General features: G+C 39.1%; 1 protein-coding gene across 2 annotated transcripts in view; it reads right to left on the bottom strand.

Annotated features, from left to right (window-relative positions):
• The window catches only part of EDIL3 (EGF like repeats and discoidin domains 3), a 243,026-nt gene that overhangs the window by 116,345 nt on the left and 102,381 nt on the right, over nucleotides 1–24,300 (bottom strand). For both annotated transcript variants that reach the window (XM_059492968.1, XM_059492967.1), the window contains one exon: nucleotides 8,932–9,060. In XM_059492968.1, the coding sequence (XP_059348951.1) occupies nucleotides 8,932–9,060 (129 nt within the window). The remainder of the gene's footprint in view (nucleotides 1–8,931; nucleotides 9,061–24,300) is intronic.

Below are 24,300 nucleotides of genomic sequence, written 5' to 3' on the forward strand. Positions count from 1 at the left end.
TACTGCTTATAATTTCTAAAGAGTAGCTAGACTACTGAATGTACTCCTGGATCTTCCTTCTAAGTTCTTTGACTTCAAACTTCTCACTGGATCTGTAGTATAAAACAAGCCCTCATAACTGAATTTGTTCTCCTTCTTTCATTTTTCAGAAAAAATTTCCATGTGAATTGTTCAATTTCCAAACAATAAAGCCACTCATAAAATTTTCAGCTAGTTCAATGAGCAGTACCAATATTTTTTATACTAACATAGAGCTGCAAACCCATATGCCAGCAGGAGGTTCCAAACACAAATACAATATTTTAATTCTGAATCCCTGACACACCTACACATACAGATGGCGGAGCACAGTAGCTTTTACAGGAACAAAACAACAAAACCAAGAAAAATATCTGAATTAAAAAATTTGTCTTTTTTTTTTCTTTTTTTTTTCCTAACAACTCTTCCCAGACCAAATCCCTGTGTGACAAAATTCTAATTGATAAACGCTCTCTCATTAAACAATCAGATTGAATTTCAAAATTTCATTTATTTCTTTATCTTCCTCACAGGAGTGTGCTGGTGTATCTGTGAGAAAGTTGCTGGTGCAACAAAGACTGAACACAGTTCTTCTTTTAAAGCTTCAGGTGGCTTTGTTGACCCTGAACCATCATAGTGGCTGTAATATGGGTTGCTGTGTCTCCCTAAATAGGCACAAAAAGTGGGAAAAAAAGAGGAAAATAGATGCTTTGTCCAGCCAAAATTATCATGTGCTCTTCCTCTAACCATACACCAACTCTTCCCTGGGACTCAGTGCAACCTCACTATTGTAATAGCTTATTAGCATATTTCTGTTATAAAAAATAAGAATGTATGATGTAGACATTACAATGGGATAATTATTCACAAATTTAGGGTGGACTCCTTTCATTCAGTACTTTTTATTTTTAATTCAAATATAAAGAGAAACTTGTATGTATAAAACATCTCCATATGCTATATTTTAATTGCAGAGCATGAACAAATTTAATCTCTTTGCATTTTTGGAACATTAATTTCTTTCCACCAAAAAAAAAAAAAAAAAAAAACCCAAAAAAAAAAAAAAAAAAACCCCAAAAAAAACCCCAAAAAAACCCAAACAAACTACTCCTTAAGAAAGACACTAATTAGGGGAAGACAGATTTACCTGCCTACAAAAAAAGTTTACAATGGCTATTGACAGCCTAAGTGACTTTTACACCATAGAAACACACATCTTCTTAAAAGCACCATTCATTATGTAATTCAGTCAGTGCCTGGGCTGGAAGGAGCCCAACCCCTCACTTTAATATTGCCATAAAACCCCAAAGCAATCAGGAAGATCTATTTCCCCCCCCTATGGCACCTTATGAAAGAAACTCAGCAATTACCAAGGCCTGCTTAAGAAAAGCCTCAGCCCCATACCCAGTTCTGGTTGAAACAGAAGAAAATCAGAAAGAAAAATCAAAATAAAATAACATTAAAAATCCAAAGAAAATATAACAACAAAATGCTGCCTAAAGAATACAGAATGTCAAGAACTTCTGACAAATAAATGTTACAGCTTTCTCTTTACTATAAGTCACTCCTGCTGTAAAATACACTGCTGAACAAAGAAGGTTTTGAGAAAGCCATTGAGAGACAATTTAAAAGTGCAAGAAAAACCAACACACTGCACAGAAAAGGCAACAATTTTAACTGGCTGCACAGGAGAAGTAAGAGGGCACATAACAAACGTCTGCAAAATAACAAGTGGTGTACACAAGGCATTCAAAATCTGCTTTTCTCCCAGTATTGTAATAGACAAAGGATGAAACATTTAAAAGATGCAAGACAGCAGGTTGGAAATTGAAAAGGGTTTTTTTTTCAGTATACAGCAAAATTAGACCTTGAATCTCAACGCTATGTATGAGGAAATTGTTAAGATCAGTAACTCAACAAGGATAAAAAAGCTATTTGAATTGTGTATGGATAAAAAGAATAAACAATGCTATACAAGCAAATTCAAAGAAGACTGAAACAAAATTGGTTGGGATATTATACTTCCTACCTGGGACTTTAAGGCAATTTCTGGCTCTTACTGAATCAAATAAAATCTTCAAGGAGGGGGCAAGCCTCAGCTCCGGTACCTACTGCTTTAACCACAAAATTTATTTGAACTTCAAGGAAAACAAACACCTCCTTCCAATTGCCCCAGAATTGGTGTCACTCTTGTCCAATCTCATCACTCGTTTGTTGCAAGAGGATCCATCAGCAAAACATCCTCCACTTTCAGCTGAAAAACCTGTCATTTTTCACCTCGTTAGAGAATTTCCTTTTTCCAGGCAGTCAGTCCCCACACAAGTTTCCCTGGACTTCTGTGAATGGGACAAAACCACCAGGGACTCCCACACGTGTTGGTTCTGCCATTTCCTTCAGACCCCTGACACGGCTTCAATTCTGGGGACATTTTACTGACTTTTCTTCCAATAGCCTTCAGTGGCTGTTTGTTTTTATGTTCTTTACCGGTGATCTCTCTCAGATGTCTTTCAGATTACCTACTTTCTTTCTTTGCATTTGGCGTTAAATTCTGGAAGTTTCACAAACTAATAATGATACATGCTTCCTCCTTCCTTTCCTGTCCAAGCTACTGGTCAAACACAGGGAAGAGTTTTCAAATTTCAGCTCTACAATGCTCAGAGGCACAAGGATATACGTACACATAAAACTGGCTACTGTACGGTGGAGTTTATTACTGTCCCAGTTAGTATTTTGTTGGCAGCATAATTTGTTAAAGCTATTCACATAGTTAATTTTGATGAATATTAAAGCCTCCCTCCCCCACAGAATAAAAAGGAATGTGTTAAAGTTTAGAACAGCCCAAACAGATATTTTTCTCCAAAGGAGGGACCATATTTTATGTGTGTCAGGAGGGGCACGGGATGAAAATCTGGTGTGGTGCAACTGCATGCACACTGGTACATTAAATTTGCCCACTTGGCTCTTGGCATGGCTGGCTTGGATCAACCTGCATCTGTGCAAGAGAACAATGGGTTTTAGTCTTCAAAACAGGGCAGCTGCATGGAAACCATCTGTGGGGAATGGTTTCTGGAGTGCCCTGCCACCCAACTGCAGCCAGAAGTGGTTTAACAAGAGCACTCATTCCTTTTAACATAAAATCTGTGACACATTCTGCGCACTCATCACAGTAACTCCTTCCTGGCAGCTGTAAAAGCCACTGTGATTCTGCCCCTGGGATGGGGTAACTTTGGATGCACGGAAAGACTGGGGAATGGGTGGCTGGGAAGCAGTGCCAGGGAAAGGGACTGGGGCTCCTGGCTGTGGGAAATAGTAAAGGTAAGATGATTTCCAGAAAAGCCTGTAAAAGCAGGCTTTTTTTTAAAAACAGAAAGAACAGAAAACTCAGAGCTAGCTGCAGCTGCGACATCTGAAAGTAGAAAAGGTTATAATAGTACAGCAAGCAAGGACATTAAACAATAGCTTGAATTTGAGATTGAGCCAAGATAGACCTTAGGACTGCAGAAAAATATGAAACAAGATATTCTATGTCTAACAAGATAGTAGAAAGTTTTAAGCTTAATAATGGAGTATTGTGTAACATTGATACAAAGAAGACAAGCAAGCATTGTGTGAAGCAGGTGTACATGTGCTTTTAGTGATTGGCTAAAACAATTGTCTGTAAGCTTTAGCAATGTGCTATTGGCTGGAATGTTTTTAAAACGCTCTGCAGCAAAGAAATCTTCGGCTGTTGCTGGCTGCTGTCTCAGCCATGTAATGAGGCTGATGCTGCAATAAAATCTCAAGGAATGTACCCTAGCAGTCTCATCCTGTTTGTGAAAACAACCTCCAATCAAAAAGGGCAGTGGCAGAGTGCCCTGGAGCCAGCAGGGACACCAGGCCCAGCATGGCCGGCCGGGCCAGGCAGGGATTGTCCTGCTCTGCTCTGGGCCGGGCCGGCCTCACCTGGAATATTGGTGCAGTTCTGGCATCACAACATAAAAAAAGATGTTAAAGTGTCAGAGTGTGCAGAGAAGGCCGTGGGGATGGTGAATGGTGTGCAGGGGCCGTGTGAGGAGCGCTGAGGACACTTGGTGTGCTCAGGTGGAGAAGGGAGGCTGAGGGCAGAGCCATCACAGCTACAGCTCCCCGTGAGAGGGAGAGGAAGGGCAGCTCTGATCATCCCTGATCCCTGATCTCCGATCCCTGTGACCCTGGCAGCACCTGAGGGAAGGGCTGGAGCTGGGCCAGGGATTTGGGATGGAGCCCAGGGAAAGGTTTTCCCCAGAGAGTGCTGGGCACTGCCCAGGATCCGCAGAGAAATGGCTCCCCAAGGCTGCCAGAGCTCCAGGAGAGTTTGGGAAACACTCCCAGGGAGGCCCAGGGTGAGATTCTGTGTGTCTGTGCAGGGACAAGGTTTTGACTTGTTAATTATCATGGGTCCCTTCCAGCTCAGGAGATTCCTTCACTGTATACTGAATTTTGCTGGTAGATATTATGCATCAGGTCAACTGGCCAGAAATGTGCGGCCACTGGCCTTTCCAGCTGTGGCACCACGGGAAAAAGGCTCTGTCCAGTGGATAGCTGGCATGATGGCTCAAGGTGGAATGGAAATCTGCCACAGGGCCTGTGCAGTTTCCCAACACATTTGTGCAGCACATGTGGGTATCACAGGCCATCCATGATGTGGAAGAAGAAAGCAGAGAACTCAGAAAAACCCTGAGAAGGGCTTGCTTACATTATTAAGTTTGTTTGATTAATAACCTTTATTCTTGGACTGCAAGGATTTTAGTTATGTCTGGTGGAGTTAATGATCCTCAGAATATAAACCCACATGCAAATCAAACCCTTAAATCTGAACTCTTTGTTGCTTCAAATATGAATTTTCCTGGTTGGATCTCTCTTCTTTCAGCTACTTGAGGGGCAGGAGTAACACATATTGGGTCTAATGTCTCAAATTCCTACATTTTCCAGTATGCAGTCTCTAGCTGAAAATCACAATAATGCATGCTGTATATATCTTTCAACTGCATTTATTTGTGTTGTGAGGGTTTTCTTTCTCTTACTTTCTTTTGTATATGTTTGTATGGGTTTTTTTGTTTTGTTTTGTTTTGTTTTTTGGCTTTTGTTTGGTTTGGTTTGGGTTTTTTTGGTTTTTTTTGTCGGGTTTTTTTGTTTTTGTTGTTGCTGTTTTTAATTTCCATTTGGTTTGAATTTTTTGGGGGGGTGGTTGTGTTTTCTGGTTTTTTGTTTTATTGATTTGTTTGGGGTTTTTTTTGTTGGGTTTTTTTTCCTTTTTTTTTTTTTTTTTTTGTATTCTGTTTGTTTATTTTGTTCTGGTTTGGGTTTCTTTGTGTGAAAAAGCTGTCCATTTCAGTTTTGGGGATATTTCCACGGATTCTGACTTGTTCTAGGCTGTTTTAATATAGAATCACAAACTGGCTTGGGCTTTAAGGGACTTTAAAGATCACCAAGTTCCAGCTCCCCAGCCATGGGTCTTCTCCAGCTCTCCTGGAGCCCCTTTAGGGCCTGGAAGGGGCTCTGATCTTTCCCTGGAGCTCTCCCAGTTTTGTTTCAGAAGAGCCCTCGACATAAATCTTAATTTCAATCAGAGAAGTAAATGCCTTTTAAATAATAGAAGAATATTTTAAAAATGGATTTGCTGTGATGTCAGCACAAAACCCAGTCCAGGCCTCTACCTGAGTTTTGGTTTCCTGGTTTTGGTTACTTTATGAGCTTTGAAATGGGAAACTCTTTTTTTTTTTTTTTTTTTCCTTTCCCACTGGGTAACCAGAATCTTTTCAGGCAACCACAGCAAATTAATATCAGTTTTGCAATAAATCAAGAATACACAGTCAGTAAAATTTCTAATGATCTCTTTTATAGTTTACATATTAATTATTTACATGGGCAAAAGGTCAACAAATCTCAGAAATACTGACAGGGTGTTTTTTATGTGAATGATAAAATACCAGCTTTGAGAATGTATCTCAACTGCAAAATCAATCACCTGGCTTAATTGATTTGGCAACAGAATATTAGACATGAAAGAAATCCAAGATAAAAAGCTTTGTACAAGAGAACCACAACGTGGCTTTTGGAATTCTTGACAGTGTAGAAGAGACATGCCTTGCAACGAGGTCATTTTAATTTATCTCTTTATGATAAATTTGACAGACTTCCTACTTGATTTACCGTGAGTTCAGAATTGAATTGTTAAACTTCATGAAGCAGAGCAGTTTGTATCAAAGGAATGCTGTGAATTGAGCTAAGGTGATATTGTATATAAATGTTAAACTGAGTCCAGCAGTGAATATCTCACAATTCTCCCTGACTGCAGAGAGCTCTGTGGCTGCCTCTCACACCTCCCATCCCCAGAGACCCTCTGAACACCTGCAGAGGGTATCTGATTTATCATCCCATTTAAATCAGATTGTCTGAAAAGGACTGAATCTCATTCTCCCCCAAAGAATAACGCTTCACACAAACTAGTCTTTTCTCAAATCACTTCAGCTTCAGCCTTCTGGGGTTATGGTGAGCTTGGGTCAGCTGTGGGAGGGCTTTATTTTGTTTTGAAGTTGACACAAACACAGTTTGTTGATTATCAGGATCATTAGCTAACATGATATACCTCAATATTTTTAAAAGGATGCTGTGGACCCAGCAAACAACTCTAATGAATCACTCTGTGATGCACCAGCTGTATGTTCCTTACTCATTAATTAGGTGACAAAAGATGGCATTCCATCCAAAACTCGTGCTCAGCAATGTGTTTTGCTTGATGAAACTTGTGGGATTATTTACTTCTTTAACAAAGGTCAGCTCCATGATATTTGTTGGAAGAAGTGTTGCATGCCACGCTGATGCCTCAGGTTTTTGCTTTTCTATTTTTCACATTCTGTGCTGCTTTAATGTGAGGGTCTGGGCTCCATATCAGGGGATGGTGAGCTCTGTGCACAGAGCAGGGACACAAAACAATTCCTGCTCCAGCTGGGGAACAAATGACCCAAATCTCAGCCCCAGAGCACAAACACCGTGGGCTGGAGAGGGAAAAACAAGCAGGGTGGGACTGCAGGGCTAAAGCTGGAATGGGACAATGAACTGCAAGGTGCAAATGGAGCAGAACTGATCCCAGGGACAGAGCCCGTGCCCGCTCGTGCATTTTGGGGCCATTTTGGTTCATCTTGGGTGCAGCCCTGGCTGGGCTCTGGTGCTGCCCAAGGTGCATCCATGGAGGCTTTCTAATAAATCCCTGATTTATTCTTTAGCTCTGTCCAGCCTCTGCTCTAGGTCAGCCTTCACAAGACATCAGTTTTTGGTGACCTAGATGGAGCAAAGGCATCTGGAAAACCCCCTGGACTAGAGCCAGAGGAACCTCCAGCTCTTGCTATCAATGTGACAGGTCCCATGATGGAGCATCCCTGAGCACATGTGTCCATGTGATGGTGTTTTCACATGAGCTCATCCACGTGGCTGGGCAGCAAACACTCATTTCCATGCTCCCAGCGGAGGAGGTGGGTGTATATTTTCACCAGATTAAGTCAGTGGAATTCCCCACGTTACCCACACAATGAACTGAGAGTGTGGCCAAATTTAATGGAATTGAGCATCCATATTCCAGTCCCTGGAGACACACTGACAATTTAAGGGACGTAACAAACATGAGGATGTTAGCTGAGGTGGACTGTACTGTTCCTGGACAATTCAAACTATAGGCAAGTATCTAAATGGAGCAATTAATTCAGGTAGGCTGGATTCAGTGTTTAGTCACTGTGAGCTGAATAACTGAACTAATTTTTACATGTGAGTGGAGCTGGATTCTTGACTATTTCCTTGAGTTTTTCACCTTCTGTAACATCTGGCTTCCAAATGCATCAACAGTGTAAGACTTAAAGAGCCATGCTGCTCTAGGTTTAAGAACCACTCATGCACAAAATGGAAACCCCAAAATTTCTATCGTGAGCTTCTCCTCAGGCAAGCACTTGTTTCAAATGAGATTTGCATGTTAAAAAAAAAACAGTTTCTATTAAATTAACAGACAATACAGACTACATTTATAGGTTCACATATGACTGCTCAGTCACTAGCAGATGAATATCCCTCACTAATTGGCTTTGATTGCTGGTGGGGTGGAGTGAGAAGCAGAAAAGCTCCTGACTCTGTGTTAGCTCTACCCAGCAGTAACTAAAACATCCCTGAATTATCAATGTTGGTTCCAGCACAAATCCAAAACACAGGCCCACACCAGCTACTGTGAAGACATTTAATTCTGCTCCTGCTAAATCCAGCACACCCAAAATTTCTTTCCCCATGTGGTTCATTGTAAGTTCTCTACCTACACACTGCAAGATGACGATACTGACCTGCTGTTCCAAATCTGATGTGAAAGTAGGAAATACTCTCCAAATAAATGAAAAAGATTAGAAAAAGATCAAGAAACTGTATTTTAAACACGGTTAAATGACGTAAGTCTGGAGATTTTGCTCTTGAACTTAGATACTGTGATTCAAAATATTTCTTCATTATTTATAAAGACATAGCTAAAGAAAGATGAAAAAGACATTTATTCAGAAATTTCAGGGTTTTTTCCCTTTTTTATTTATCATTAATCAAAGCAAACCCACAAACACTACTGAGATAGACAGTCCTTCTATTTCAAATACGCTTTTGTATTAAATCCCTGCAAAATACGTTTACCTTGTCCTTGCCATGGCATAAAACATGCATAGCAAATCATGTCCTGTTGTGTCCAGTGGGTTGGTAGTCAGGTCATTTTCCAAAGGCAGCAGCAGCATTTGGTGGTATTAGCTTGCTCATAATATAAAGGCCAAAGTCTGATATACTCCAGAAAACCAGATCCGATATTAATCCTTAAAGTGCAGGCAATAAAAAGGCTCCTATCTATAAATACAATAAAATCTACCATGTGGAACTTACTGTGCTGGCAGTGAATCCCATTAAATCCCTGTGGACATTTACAAACGTAGCCTATGAATGTGTCGCCTCGGTATGCTTCACTAATTTCACATATCCCACCATTATGGCATGGATTGGGCAGGCAGGGTCCTGTGAGAAGGGAAAAAAAGAAAAAAAAAATGAAAGAGAGAGAAGTATGTACACATCCACAATAACAACCATAATAATTTCAGTCATTTATAAACATTCATGAAAGAAATAAAATGCCTTACGCAGGCCTTTATATTCCACTAACTCAGTAAAATACACCCTTCACTTACTTCAGATAACTTGCCAGCAAGGATTTTTATGAACAAGAAAAAAAAAAATGAAACGTGTCACTACTCATTAATCATGGCATTAGTTTTTAATGTGAGAGAAGACAGGAGACAGCGAGGCTAAATCTTGCTCTTCTGTTAAAGATAACAGGCATTCTAGTTTTTGTACCACTGAGGGAATAGGTATTAATCAAACATGCCTATCATGCACAGAGTGACATGTACAATGTCCCTGAATGATCACTACATGTCAAGTTAGCATTCGGAGGAGATCTTTGCTATGGCTCCAGGTGACTTTCTGAAATGTGAGTATCTGGGCCAGTAGTTAGCAGCTACCAAGCCAACTATTCTTTTCCATTCAGTGCCTCTGTAGCCACTTCAAGATGGTTTGATAAAGCTGTTCTGTCTAAATTTTCTTTTTCCCCAACACGCCACATGCTAGAATGCATAAAGTTTCAGCATGGACATCTGCTACAACTGCAATTACTATAACCTTAAGTACCTTGAAAAATGGAATTGCTTGACCTGAGGTCCAGAGTTTACTCATTGAACACCACTGGAAAAGAACTACTTATATTTTAATGTCTTACTAACATTACCCCCAGTACGACTCCTACCAGAAGAAAACATTATTTTGATGATTTTTTTCCCTATCTCATTTTAAAGAAGTGGTAAACATTGTTTAGAAAGCCTCACATGCAAGTTTGTCTTGATTTGTAAATTCAATAAAATATATATTATTTGCAACCTGTGCTGTGTACCCTGAAAGGTGAAAACCACTGTTTGTTGAAACACGATGTCATAATCCTTCACTTTAAATTGCATTTGGAAAAAAATACCCAAAGCGAAAAGAGAAAAGAAATCTAGAGCATAATTTACTGACAATCACAGTTGGAAATTTTGAAATCCCAGAATCACAGAAGTTGGAAAAGCCATCAAGTTCTACCTGTTGCCCAATTTGTCGCCAACCCAGAACACCTCCAGCCCTTCCTGGGACGCCTGCAGGGCTGGGCACTCCAAGCCCCCCGGGCAGTGCCAAGGCAGCTCCCGAGCCCCCTTTCCATGGGGAAATTCCTGCTGTGCCCACCCTGAGCCGCCCTGGCCCAGCCTGAGGCCGTTCCCTCTGCTCCTGTCCCCGCTCCCCCCGGCTGTGCCCTCCTGGCAGGAGCTGTGCAGAGCCACAAGGGCCCCCTGAGCCTCCTTTGCTCCAGGCTGAGCCCCTGCCCGGCTCCCTCAGCCCCTCCTGGGGCTCCGTTCCCTTCCCAGCTCCGTTCCCTGCCCGGCCACGCCGCAGCCCCTCCATTGCCCGTGTGAGGGCCCGGAGGTGCCGCAGCCCTCGAGGCGCGGCCTCAGCAGGGCCGGCCCAGGGACGGGCCCTGCCCCGCTCCCGCTGCCGCCCCAGGCCGGCACAGCCCCGGGGCCATCGGCCTCTGGGCCCCCGGGCACCCCTGGGCTGTGTCCGGCTGCTGGCACAGGGCTGGCACCCAGGACATGGCTCTGGCTGCCCTCAGAGCCTGGCAGGCGGCAGAGACCTGGGCACGGAGTCAGACACCCGGGCCTTCGATTGTAACCCGTGGAAACAACAATTACCAACTTTGTTACAAGCCACAAGGGTTTGAGTAGAATTTAGTGACTTTGGCACAGGGTGAAAATGGAGAATTTTGGGGTTTTTAGAATGAGGGTTCAGGAGGCAAGATGGAGGAATCTGGGCCTGTCCTGTCCTTCCTCCTGTTTCTTCATGGCCTCCATCTTCTGCTGGGATGGTGGCACTTCTGGATTGGTTTAAGGTAGAAACTCACTGTCTGACATAGGTGATAGATATTGGGAAGTTATGGCAAATAAAGTACACATAGTTTTTAGTATAAAAAGATAACACTGCCCTGAGGGCGGTCAGTGTGCCACAATCCAACCCTCCAGACCCTGGGCAGGTCAGAGAAAGAATGTCATAGATAAGAGAAAGTAAACAACCTTGAAAAGCAGAACTTTTCAAGATGCTTCTTCTTGGGTCTGGCTGGGAAAAGGAGACTTTCTGACACCAGGGGGTCACCTCAACACCAGAGACCTCGTCACCACAGCACCCCCAGGGCTGTCCCTGCTTCCCAGCCCCTCTGCCCCAGCCTGGAGGGCTCCAGGGGGTTGGTGAGACCTGACAAGTCACCTTAGGGAGCCAACAAATGAACAAATAGAATTATTTAGACTTTAAGGATCTGTAAATTCAATGCTTCTGCATGTCTGCCTGTTCGTGTTTTCAATTACAAGCCCAAGTTTGAAAGATCCTCACAGAGCTCCATTCATCCAGACGTCACGTCGGGGAATACCGCGCTCTCCAAGCAAATATTAATTTGCAAAGTGTAAAAATTAACTGAATGATGAGGATGTCAGAACATATTCCCCAGTTATTACTGCCCATGTGGCTATTGCAATTTTGAGAAGCTACGCAGGTGCACATTTCTATTACAACTTTTGCCATCAGCCTGTTCCAAGACACGGCCCTGCAGAGGTTTTGCTTGTGTACATCATTAAACATGGATATGTCTCACTGAACCAAAAAAATAATGGACATGAATGTACTGCACATAATTCCAAATGGTGCTATTAGCAAAAAAAGGGCAAAAATTGTGAAGATGAAAATAACGAGAGTGGCTGCTGCCTGATTTGCCTTTTGCCATGCACACTCTGTATTACAATTTAAAAGTAGTGGTACCCTACATTCTTAATTCTGGGAAGATTTGTGTCTTTCAAGTATTACTACTTCATGCTATTTCTCCTTCATAATAATTTGGGAAGAAACCTGTCTAATAATTTGCACTTTTAGCCTCCCAATAAATATGAATTGTGTATTTTTTTTTCCAAGCCTCTATCACAGTGCTGCAGTTTGGGGAGTACCTGCAGGCAGCCTCATATGTTAATTGTTTCTATGCAGGCAAGATCTCTAATCTTCCAAGAACAATAAATCTCTTAATAATTACGTTCTCATTTTGCTTTTTGCTTTCTTTGTATGGCTTGTTAAGCACACATTCAGCCTACTTTCATCAGTTGTCTTTATATTTTGCATTTTCTCAGATCTGTCCAAACTGCAAGGGCTTAAAAGGTCATCTGAAGTGCATAGTGATAAATATACTGGTGCATGAGAGTATTTCTAGCTAATGTTTTTCTTTTATGAGGCCTTTCTTCTGGAAAAAAAAAAACAAAACAAACAACAAAACACACACCAACAATATGATTTTTTTTTTCTGATTATGGTTGTTATGGACAAATAATATGACTACTTTCAATATAAATGTTGTGTATGTTGCATTGGGTATTTTTGTTTGCTTTTGTTTTTGTTATTCATAGAAACTGGTAGTTCAAAAATTATTTTTAGAGCAACAAAACACTGTCATTATTTGTGCTCAAATTAAAAAATTACAGTGACATAGTTTTGACTAATTTACATTTATTAATTGATAAAGACATCGGTCAGACTAACTCTGTGTTTGAAATGAATGAATGAATGATTGAAAATTAAAAAGCCTGTGCCACCCTACCATTGCTTCTAATTCTTCAAAGGACCAAAATTTAAGTTCACACATCTTGAGCTTATTTAAATTGCATGAACACCCTAATATGATACCTCAAAATTAATTAATTAGTTAATTAATTAATTTTGACTGAGTCTACAGGACCCAATGATTCAATTTCTCCAGATTTAAGTTTTTGGAAGGATCTGGGGCCTAATCTTGCCATCATTCCATTGAAGCACCAAAAATGCAGTATGTAAGATCTGGGCTCAGATGGCACATGAGGAGACATCCCAGCCAACTTCCATAGGGATGTCTAGGCTTTTAAACAACATGGTGTTAAATTCTGGATAATTAATTCTATGACGGCCTGATTAATATGGTCTGTTACTCAGATCTATAGCAGCAAGTCCACAAATATAAATTTTACCAAAAAAAAAAAAAAACCCAAAACCAAAAAATGCAAACAAAAACCTCCTAAAAAACTAACAAAAGAACCCAACAAAAAAAACCCCCAAACGAACCAGCAAAATAACTAACTGAATATGTCAACTAATTTTCAAAAACAGTGGACTTCAGGGATTGATTGGGTTTTTTGTAAATCAATAGTGTTGTAATACTTTTACAGGTAATCTTTAAGTGGCTTCCAACACAAAGAGAGCAACAACATTTGATCAATATTAATGAGCAGAGGAATTCAATGGTGTGGTTTCCAGGCATTTTTATCCACGTTCATATAAAATAATGTCAGCAAGATTAATTGTGCACTCAAAGTAATAGATCTATTCACTTTGCTGCTCTTTTGAGTTCTTCTTTGTTCAGTTCCAGGGGTATCAGCCAACATAATAAGTATAGTCCAAAATACATCATCCTGTTAGTCAATTGAAATCCCATGCTGTTTTTGAAAAAAATATTGAAAGTTAACTTAAAGTGCAGCAGGTTTTAAATTTTAGATATTCTTACTAAAACCTCTGAGACTTCATAGAGGTATGAATCAAATAAATACATCCTCAGCAGAGCTGCAGAGGGGCTCAAGGCAGAACCATGTTATCTGTTTTCTCATTTGACAAGTAGAGTCAACGAAAAATTCAAAATAAAATCTTGTATCATGCCTTGCTGCAGTGGAAACTGCATATCTGAGAGAAACCATGAGTTTGTCTAGAGAAGATAAAGCCAGGAAAGCAAGGAAACCAGTTTAGTGATAGCCATCTGCCTCTAAAAAAATCAGCATAAGCATTTGTTTTTGCCAAATATAAAATCTGCTGATGCTTTGGTGGGAAGCAAAAATTTCAGGGGATGTCATCAAACAAGAAATCAACATCAGGCCATCTTCATCACACACTTGGATTCCCTGAATTCAAAAATATGCTAAAACAGATGATCAAAAAATCAAAGTCCACTTTTTCTTACTAAGTCAAGCTAAAGTGACAAATATGAAAAACATAAGGAGAAAATAAAGAAAAAAATGTGTACTCCAGTGGAGTGAAACATGCAAAATAACCACATTTTTTATGAGTAAAATTAAGTAAAATGAAATTTTTAAAAATCTTAGCATGTTTGATGGTATCAATCCATTTTCTCTTCATGCAGAAGTAATATTACTTTAATGAAAAACACTAAATTAGATATTGATCTTCATATACATCAAGGTAAAGATACAAAGCTAATTGCTTCATTTATTTTGTGGAGTATTACTGAAGTAGATTAATAGATAATGGTATTCTGATGATATAATAAGCTGCAAATCCCATCAAAACAAATATTGCGAGCTATCATCAAACTAATAAAACATATCAAATAATTTTCCTTTTCATTTTAAAGAAAAGTACTCTCCAGCTGCATGACTTTGTGGCAACAGCTTAAGTTCCTCTTGGCCTTATATGGATGTCACATAGGGTTTTTCCTCATCTGATAAATTGAAATCTTCACCAGAGATCTCTTACACAGTTTTAACATCCTAAATTGGAAGATTTCCTCTGTATTTGGATAATACCTGGCACTTTAGGTGCTTCCTCTGCAAAGTGAAACCTTTAAAATAAGCAGTGACAGAGCTCACTTAGCAGGAGCTCCTGTGTTTTGGAATTAGTGTGTGCAAAGGCAGCCAGTGTCACAAACAACTTATTTCACCTTGATGGGAAGGCAAGAATCGGCCTCCTTGCTGCAGGAGCCAGCAGAATGGCACAAGCTGCCCATGGGGAGGGGAATGAGGATTATCACACTGAATCAGGCTCAGTATCCAGGTAATCCAACCCTGCACTGCCTCTGCTCAGCAGTTCCTGCAACCTGAGCACAAAGCTGAACCATCCCGCCGTGGAAATGAGCAAAATCTGCACAAGATATTTTACAAATATTTGTGATGAGCTCAATTTCTGAGTCTTTATAGTTGACATAATTTTCTAAGTGACACATGTTTTCTTCACACGGTTAAAAATTTCACCACCACTATGCACACAGATGATAGACTGCCTTTTTTTCAGAAGTACATTGACCTGTTTCTTTCCTCATTGCCCTTTTAAAAACTCAAAATGGATTTTTGAAAGGTCTGCCCCTTCAAATGTGAGATTGCAGAATTCACACTTCAGCAGACACAAATCCAAAGTATAACCTAATCCTATTCAAAAGGGACCATCTTCCACGGGGACACGCAGACGAGCATTCAAATCCATCAGGAATGTCCCTACAGGTTCTGGCAGAAATCTGCTTTACTGCACAAAAAGGTCAGGAATACAACAAAAGCTTCTGAGGGTCTCTGATCTTCCTCACATTTACTGCTTTGGTTGTTAATTCAATATTATTGTGAAGACTTTGAATGTCTCCGGGTGCCTGCCTTGCAGCGCAGAGTTTGGGAACATTGGAGAGCACGTTCCCAGCAGATGTGCTGTCGACCTTCTGAAGGCACTGCAGTCATGAAAATGTCTTCTAGACAACGTGCTCATTCTGCCAATAAAGTATTAAAAGTATTAAAGTATTAAAGTATTAAGCATCAGCAGTAATGAACTAATGCTTTGAAAGTAGTCCAGTATTTGCTCCTTCTCACTCAAAGATCTTTTTTTTTTTTTTCATTTATAAGTAATTCTATGTTAAAAAAATACATAAACATCTAAATGTTTTAGGTCCAACTCCATTTATACTGGTGCACCATGACAAACTGACCATCATCAGTTAATAATGATGATCATAATAAAGCTGTATTTTGAACTCATCCTTCAAAGCTTCTAAAATGTAACTAGAAATTATTCCTTGCCCAATACATTCAAATATTTGTAAAGTAAGAAGAAAAGGGAATAAACCAATCCACAACAGCTCCTTCTTATCCTTCAAAAAATTCCTGTCTGAATTTGCTACTCTTGCTTCTATTTCACTGCTGGGATACATATGTACTTTGCATCAACAAATTTGTATTGACCTACACCTTGCTTTTTGTTTGGTTATTTAAACCTGAAAAGAACAGGCACTGCAGAACATCATTCATGGTTTATGTGGAATATTGATAACAAAAACTGATTGCTGCATGTTATTCCAGTTAATGCATGAAAGCAGACAAAGTAATTAGATGACACACACTGTCATCTCATGAACATTCCCAAAATACCAGCTTTGGGGGAAAAAAATTTAAAAAAAAATCTGTTCAGCCTGGCTTGTAAGTGAATTAGTAGTGTATTAGATTCTATCTGCCTATATATTCATTATAAACTGATGGCAGAGATCCAGACTTAATTGCACTGTGATTAAATATTTATCTTGTTTTTAATGTGGCAAATGGAGCATGTTGATTATAATGATCAAGGTGTCTCCATCTGGATGCAGAAAAAGATAAAGTTCACCCCCTGAGTGCAAAATGGCTTTTGGGTCATTTCTGCACATTTCCCTCCAATTCTATTCCCTACAATTCTTTCTTCTACAGTGAAGAAATTTAACCTGGATTGTCCACCCATCTCCCAACCTTTTTTGAGCTAATAGCTAGAATATTTTCTGTAAAGGAGCAATTTATACTTGATGGATATGCAATGACTTTCCTTAAGAGTCTTAAACTTCACACCCAAGCCTTTGATGGCAAATTATACCCAAATTTGAGGCATGGTGAGTGTAGCAGGCACTTTAGTTATTTTGCAGAGGGTGAGACATGAAAATACTCTAAAATCTGGGGAAAGTGTTCAATGCACTACAAGACATTTTCCCCAAGTCGTCTTCCATTATTTCTCTTCATATTCCTCAGCTTTCAAGGGTAAGAACTTTCTTTGCCAATTTTCAATGCTGTTTTCTACCTCTTTGTACCCTTTGCCACGCAAATATGTGGTTTTGGATAATGCCCACAGTATTCTTCCCCCACCAGCTCTCCCACAAACCTCCTTAGTGAGTGCTAAAGTGGGACCTGCTCTGCATCTCTGCATCTCCTTTCACAGGAGGATTTTATCTTCCCAGGGAACACCTGATCAGTTTACAGAAAATACAAATTTCCAAGGCCTCTTCCTCCTCCTTCAACTTTCCACTCAGGCAGCATCATTGCTGCTTTTCTCATAGATGATCCTTTTTCTGTCACTGACTTCTCCCAGTCTTTCTGACCCAGCTGTGGCATCTTGTTTGCTACACTTCTTTTGTGATCTACTTTGTCTCATTAAAACTAAATTTTCCAACACACATTAGAAATATTTTCCAAATTTATGTTTCAGTTGAGTCTGGTTTACATCAAACAGGGACAAAAAAAAAAAAAAAAACCAAGCAGAAAACCAAACCACCCTCTGCAAACAGAGAGAATAATTTTGTAAAAACTTTGCTGAAGGACTGCAGACTTGAATTTTTAATGCTAAAATATTCAAAGAAATATTAAATTAGATTTCAGTTGGGATGTCTGGAAGATTTAGTTCAAAGGTGCAGTCCTTAAAAGGCTAATGTCTACAGATTCTGCATTAAAACAAACTCTCCAAATCCATTTTCTACATGATTGCAACAAATTCATGTCTCTTTTTACTGCACTGATAATGGCTTAAATAAAACAGTCCCAGCAATAAAGAAACTATATATTGTTTGGTACCTAATGCAGAACCTCGCTTGCAATTGGGATTTCTGTGCAACAGTGTTGTTTTTATCATCATAATTCTTGTCATCATATATGAAGATGTCATTTTTTATTGTTTCACTGCACTTTAAACTGCCAATGATGAGGACTTATCCTTTTTTGCTTCTATAACTGGAAAGTGGAAAAAAAAAACCTGCAAAGATTATGTGAACCTTAATTATGACAGCAAATAGAATAAATCCAGTTAGTCCTCTTGCTGAGGATTCCAGTGGGAACTAAAAAATGCCGCAGCCTAAACTTAGGCTGTTCATATTTATATGAGTCAGATCCTAATTACTAGTGCTGCATTAATGACACAGAAACAGCAGAAGAGAACCTCAGAGGGTGGTTATCCTCAGGACATGAAATATTATTAAAAAGTGATGAAAGAGAATCACTAAATGTGAAATATATATAGTCCAAACAGGCGTAAAGTTGTCCACAGCAGAAACCAAGGGAAATAGACAAGAGTTACACTTCAGTCACTTATTTCCCTGAGGATGTAGGACACAGGAAATATATCCTTTTCTCTTCCACTTTTTTTCCCAAGCTGCCATCAAACCCTGCTATTTCCATGTAAAAAAACCTTAAATCCTATTGAATTCCAGATTCTGTCACTATTCTCCAACTCTTTCTCCTTTCCTAGCTAGACAATCCAGCTAGGAAATAATTTCTCTTTTTTCTCCAAAAAACATAGGGTTTTTTTTTGTCAACACAGAAACCTACACTGATTGAGAATCCCAGCTTAAAATCACAACCCGTGTTTTCAGTCACGAGCCTTCAGTTTGGGACATACACAAGCAGGATCACTTGGAGATCTGCTTCCTTTGCACCAGCTACTTCCACAGCGCAAATTCAAATTAATTGCTTGTGATTAATGTGGTTCACGTGAAGCCAGTTGCACCTGGATGGAAGCACTGACTTATTTTTGGGTGGCTAATGGCAGTAAGCCCTGCACAGCAATACTGCATGTTGGTGTTTTCTGATAAGCTTTAATGCTTTAAGTTGAAATTCCTGCTTGTGTTTAATAGTAATGTAAATAGTTTGCGATAAGGAGTTCAAGCGCAGCTCTCAGCACAGTTAAATTTTGCCTTCCAGGGCTGGGGCTTGAGCTGCAGCACTCTCTAGGGAAATAATTTATTCCTTTAGGGAATGGCATGGCTCATTTCCACTGGAGATCTTTCCTTATAGCCCCTAAAAGAGCAAAACAAGATTGAAGTGATAAAAAGATGCCGCTGTTTATTCAAGGTCCTCCAGGTGCACTTGTGGCCAAAAGCACATGTGATACAGGGCTTTGACACTTTTATCAGTTTATCAAATTAACATAATTGATGAGAATCCCCAGTTAGAAGTACATACAATGTGGTAATTCCCCCACCTTGTTTTGGCCTCCCTCTGAAGAAACTGTAGAATTATACAATGATACTTTACAGAGCTACAAATAGATGAAAGAAATATTTTAAAAGCAAAAATCTTTTGACATCAGAGCCATAGAGCCTCTCTGGTGTCCACCCTCAGGTGGGTCATAGGTAGCTTGACAGACACATCCAACTGCATGACTTAAAACAGTTTGAGGCAAAAAACTTATTTTGAATTTCTGAAGATGTGGTATTGTATGGCCTGTGTTGTTCTTCAAAAACTTGAGATGGAAACAAGACCTGGTGAGAAACACATTGCTTTGCACCTTCTCTCCTTGCCCCTATTCAGAGGAGGTTTGAGCAGAGCACACACCTGGCAGGATATTTGATTTGTGTTTTGTTTAATAAAAGAAAAGCCCAACGTTCCTGTTTTGCAGAAAAAAAAAATAGTTGAAGTGCTTTGTCATTTAGGAGGCTGAATTAAAAAAAAATAAAATTGAGACATTTTTGGCCAACATGGAGAGATACTGAAATACTCTCACTCTTTCCCTTAGTGTATATTAATAAATAAACTGTTCTGCAGTTTGAACAGGATGAAATTCTGTTGGAAAGTTGAAACTAATGAAATTCATGAATAACTGTAACACTGACTTGTAATATTACTGTGGAGTGTTAATTCATGCTTTGTTAAAACACAGTGCTGCAGGAAAATTGAATACATAAATCTCGACCCAGACCTTTTTGGTTTTGGGCTGTGTCTTCTTCTTTGTAGCTATTGCAGCCATTCCAATAAAACTTCAGGAATTCCAAGGCATTTCTCAGGGTATTTGACACAAATAACTTTCAAAGTATATAAAGGTAGATTTCATGCTAGCATATTTTTAGTAATAGAAAACTGGACATTCATGGGAGCATGTTACAATTAAAATTACAACTGTGTTCATGGTTGGGGCATATTGCAATTTCATAATTATTATTTTTATCCCAACAGTTGCCACACAGCCACAACTCCCATGGTAGCCAGTGGAAGCTGTGTCTGGAATAAGAACTGGACTGGGAAATCTTTTGGCCTTTTACTTATCTTCAGTCACTCTGACAATTTTCATTTAGCATTTTACTGCTTTACAGTACTGTAGATTGCATGTAAATGGTTTTGCCATGATTTTGTTTTGAAGTCACATGACATTTATTTGTAAGGAAGACTACTGCAGACAATAGAAAAAACATAGAAGAGAAAAATCTGCAAAAATAGTTGTTTTCAAAATAATTTTTTAACTATTACAAATGTATATATGATTACTCATACACAGGCAGGTGAAGGCTACATATCATATTAGGCTTTTGTCAAGCCTAATAAAGGACATTCACGCTCTCAGTTAAAGCATATTTTATCTAAAAGATTTCCAGTAGAAAAAAGTAAAATGCATTTTAATTGCATTAGTAAAACTTCAAAACAATATACAATAAAAAATAATCTATTACATTTCTAAGACAAAACAAAACAGGAAGGCCTTCGCTCTTGCAAAGAGTGATTGCCATATGGAAAGTCAATATATGAGTAAAAATGATGTGAATGAAGTGGTACATACTTGTTACTGCAAGAAATCATCTAAGAAGTTGCTGTATATGTGCAGAAATCCCCATGGTCCTGTCTGAGTGAACTCATTCAAGCCTTTGCTTGATATTTCCATGCACCTAAAGCAATTTATATTCTCTTTATGATAAGAAATGCATCTGAATTTTACCTGTTATGTTGTTTCAGTGATACAGTTTAAAGAGGGCTGTTTAGTCCTGCCCAATGTTAGTGACAAGCAACATTTCACTGTTTTTTAAAATAACAGGGACAAATCTTCCTTCAACATATTTTTTCCATTCAAGCTATGACAGACTTAAAGATCTCGAAATACAAGATCCTGATTATGCAATCAGCCTCAGAGGAGGCTGACTTTAACACAAGTACCAAATTCTCTCAGTTCAGCCATGCTCTCTATACTTTACCACCTGCCAGAAAGCTTTCCATTCATTCTTTAGCAGCCATCTAACCTGCTTAAGCTCAGGTTTTTTAACACTCTGATGTAATAAAACATTAGTTATTGAAAAGGTGTGGTTGTAAGAACTAATAATTTTTAATTATATTTATTTTCATTAATAATTTTCTTCTATTGAACAGGAACAGCTTTTCTACAAACGGGTCATTATTCAATATGTTTTTTGCCTCCTGAATTGATGTGCAATACACAGCCTTGACAACTAAAAATCACTTAAATTTGCACAGTAAAGGAGTGAAATTCCTTCCTCAGTATTATGTTTCCACGGTCAATCCAGTGCTTTAAAGATGGTCATAAGATGTTTAAACCCAAAATAAGCATAAAGTATGATTCCTTGTGATGCTATATTTAATTAGAGTCCTTTTCGTTGGGCTTGTTAACCTGCTACTAAATCCTCAACCAACCACTAATTCTGCTTGGTTTGCTTTTATTAGTATTTGCTTATTTTTATTTCACTTTCCACACATCTAATGGCAGGACGGGAATCTTAAGTGACAGGTAATCCAAATGTTTGACCAGAGAAATTTTTTTCATCCCCACTCCAACTTTCAATGAACATTCCCACCAAATTCCACCTTCCTATTGCCAGCACACATGCCACTGACATGGTTCACTGAGATCCCTACAGCAACCAGAACAGTACCTCATTCATCTCTTCATTCTTTCCTCATCTTCAGAGGATGAAGAAATAAATACCAAATAATAATATTTAGATGTTTATTATTCACTTGTCTTAGCTGCCCAGAGCTAGAGCTAGTCCTACTCTTTTCCATCTGTCCTGGCAAGGACTAGACACCTGCAAAATCTCGTTTTGGGGAATGCTGCTTCCCAGATGGGAAGTTTACCTGTGTAAAACCACTGTTTGTTACAGACCTCGTAGAATCATAGGATTTGGGTTGAGACTTTAAATATCACCCAGTGCCACCCCCTGCCATGGGCAGGGACATTTCCCACCAAACCAGGTTTCTCAGACCTCCATCCAGCCTAGCCTTGACCAGTCTGAGGCAGATGCCTGGCATGAAAAGCTTCATCTTGGAGAACATCTGCCTCAAAATTCAGGTAAGAAAGGAAGGGAAAAGCAGACGGAAGGAAAAGTTCATTGCAGGAATCAGTGCCTGGTTTAGGGGATACTGTATGATCTCCCACTTTATTCGTACACTGGGATGAATATTGTATAACCACCACAAATACCAATCTCTGAAACTGTGCAGGTTATAGAAAAATGCTCCTGCCTGAGTTTCTCAGGCAGCTGCCAGCACTGCAGGCTGATTTCAAACTCCTAGCTCACTTTTTTTGTCAATCTTGGAAAGACGCAAGCCATTTTGCCAAACTGTGTTATTTTTATGATATGTGGATGGACAGTCACTAAGGGATAGGCTAAAAATAATAATTAATTTTCATTCCTGACCTAAGCAAGATTTCCAGCTTTTAAATGTGACAGGCTGCTCCAATAGCCTTCAGTGCCACCTGGCATCTAGGACTATTTTTACTGCATAAGCCTCATTTCCATCAGAATGGGGTTCAATATGACCTTTACATAATTTTCTGATTTAGTCTATATTTTGCTTGGAATAGATGGAAAAGTAATTAGCAAGCTAGCTGCAGGCACTGGAAAAAAAATAAAATATGCAGTTGGAGGAGAAAAAAAGAAAAGGAATTGCTACAAATGCGTAAACCAAGTTCAGCAAGACAGTAAATCTGTGGTACGGTCCCTGGGGGAATGGCAAATCCTTTCCCTTAGAATAATTCTGAGAGATGATTTCCCTCTTTGAAACGTGTGAAATGCAGGAGCTTTGCACACCGCAGCAGAACCTCCGTGGCCCCAAAGACAGCCTGGGAGCTGTCACAGAACCACAGCTCCGGGTCCTGCTGAGCAGTGGGCAGGAAACTGAGGTCCTTGGGTCTTGACCAGACACACCCTTGATGCTTTGAGGGTGACGCAGAAAGCAGATTAAACGTGTCGTGCTTTCGTTTTTAAAGTTTCATTTCAAGAACTTGAAAAAAAAAAAAAAAAAACCAAAAACAAACCCACAGAAAAATCTGATTTGGTTTCTCTTTTCAGATTGTCATGAAATCATAGAATGGTTTGGGTTGGAAGGGACCAAAAAGATCACCAGGTCCAAAACGAATCATAGTAACCACTGGAAAAGGCACTTTCCCCCGCTTTTTTTAAATTTTCTTTTTTTTTTTAATTTTCCCTTTATTCCCAATTAATAAAAGCCTCTTAATAAGGCCTCTCTGGGCATTATTTTCATGGAGAAGAGAGACCCTTCTGTGAAATTGTGAAACCCAATTTCAAACCCACATCAGCTAAGTATTTTAAGGACAAAGACGTGGTATAGTTTTTAAATAAGGATATAAGCATAATTTTCATGTAAATATTAATGCCAGTACGATCTCAAATATTTTTAATTTCAATTCTTAGCTTTCATTCCCTGAGAACCAAGCACACAAAGTGCCCAGAACTTTAACCAATTGGATCTCACCTGCTCTCTGATGAGCAGGGCAACAACCAAAGGGCAAAAGAATTTTCTGACATGAAGCATGGAAAGACAAGGAAAAATTGATTACAATACTTTATATTGTTATAAAAAAATCAAAACTGTGAAAATCTGATATTCTGAATATCAAAGCAATATTCAACTGCTACAAGGGATTTTAATACTAATATGTCTAGTGTTTTAAATCTATAAAAAATGACAGTCCAGTAACTTTTTAAATGCAAAGATATTTAGATAGAGATAACTAATTCTTCTACAACATTTTTATAGCACTAGTTCCCTTCTGTTGTTTGGGTTTTTTTTTTTAAGCTCTACATGTCTCTGAGGATCCAATAATTGCACAGAAATATTCTCCTAAGAGTCATCAAGGCTGTGCCAAGCAAGTCAGCTTTGAAATATCTACTGACTGAAATAATTTACATTACCTTTAATTTTCCGGTTTTTAAAATCTATTTTATTTCTGTAAACCATCTTTTTTTTTTAAATTCTGGGAATAAAAAGACAAACACCAACACAAGGTGTTTTGGTATCCCTCTTTAAAAAGTTAAACACATGAGATCCAAGGAAGAAAACAAGCACCAGAGGAACCTGGAGTTCTCCTAGCAGAACC

This window comes from Ammospiza nelsoni, chromosome Z (assembly GCF_027579445.1).
Source record: "Ammospiza nelsoni isolate bAmmNel1 chromosome Z, bAmmNel1.pri, whole genome shotgun sequence".
Lineage (NCBI taxonomy): Eukaryota > Metazoa > Chordata > Aves > Passeriformes > Passerellidae > Ammospiza > Ammospiza nelsoni.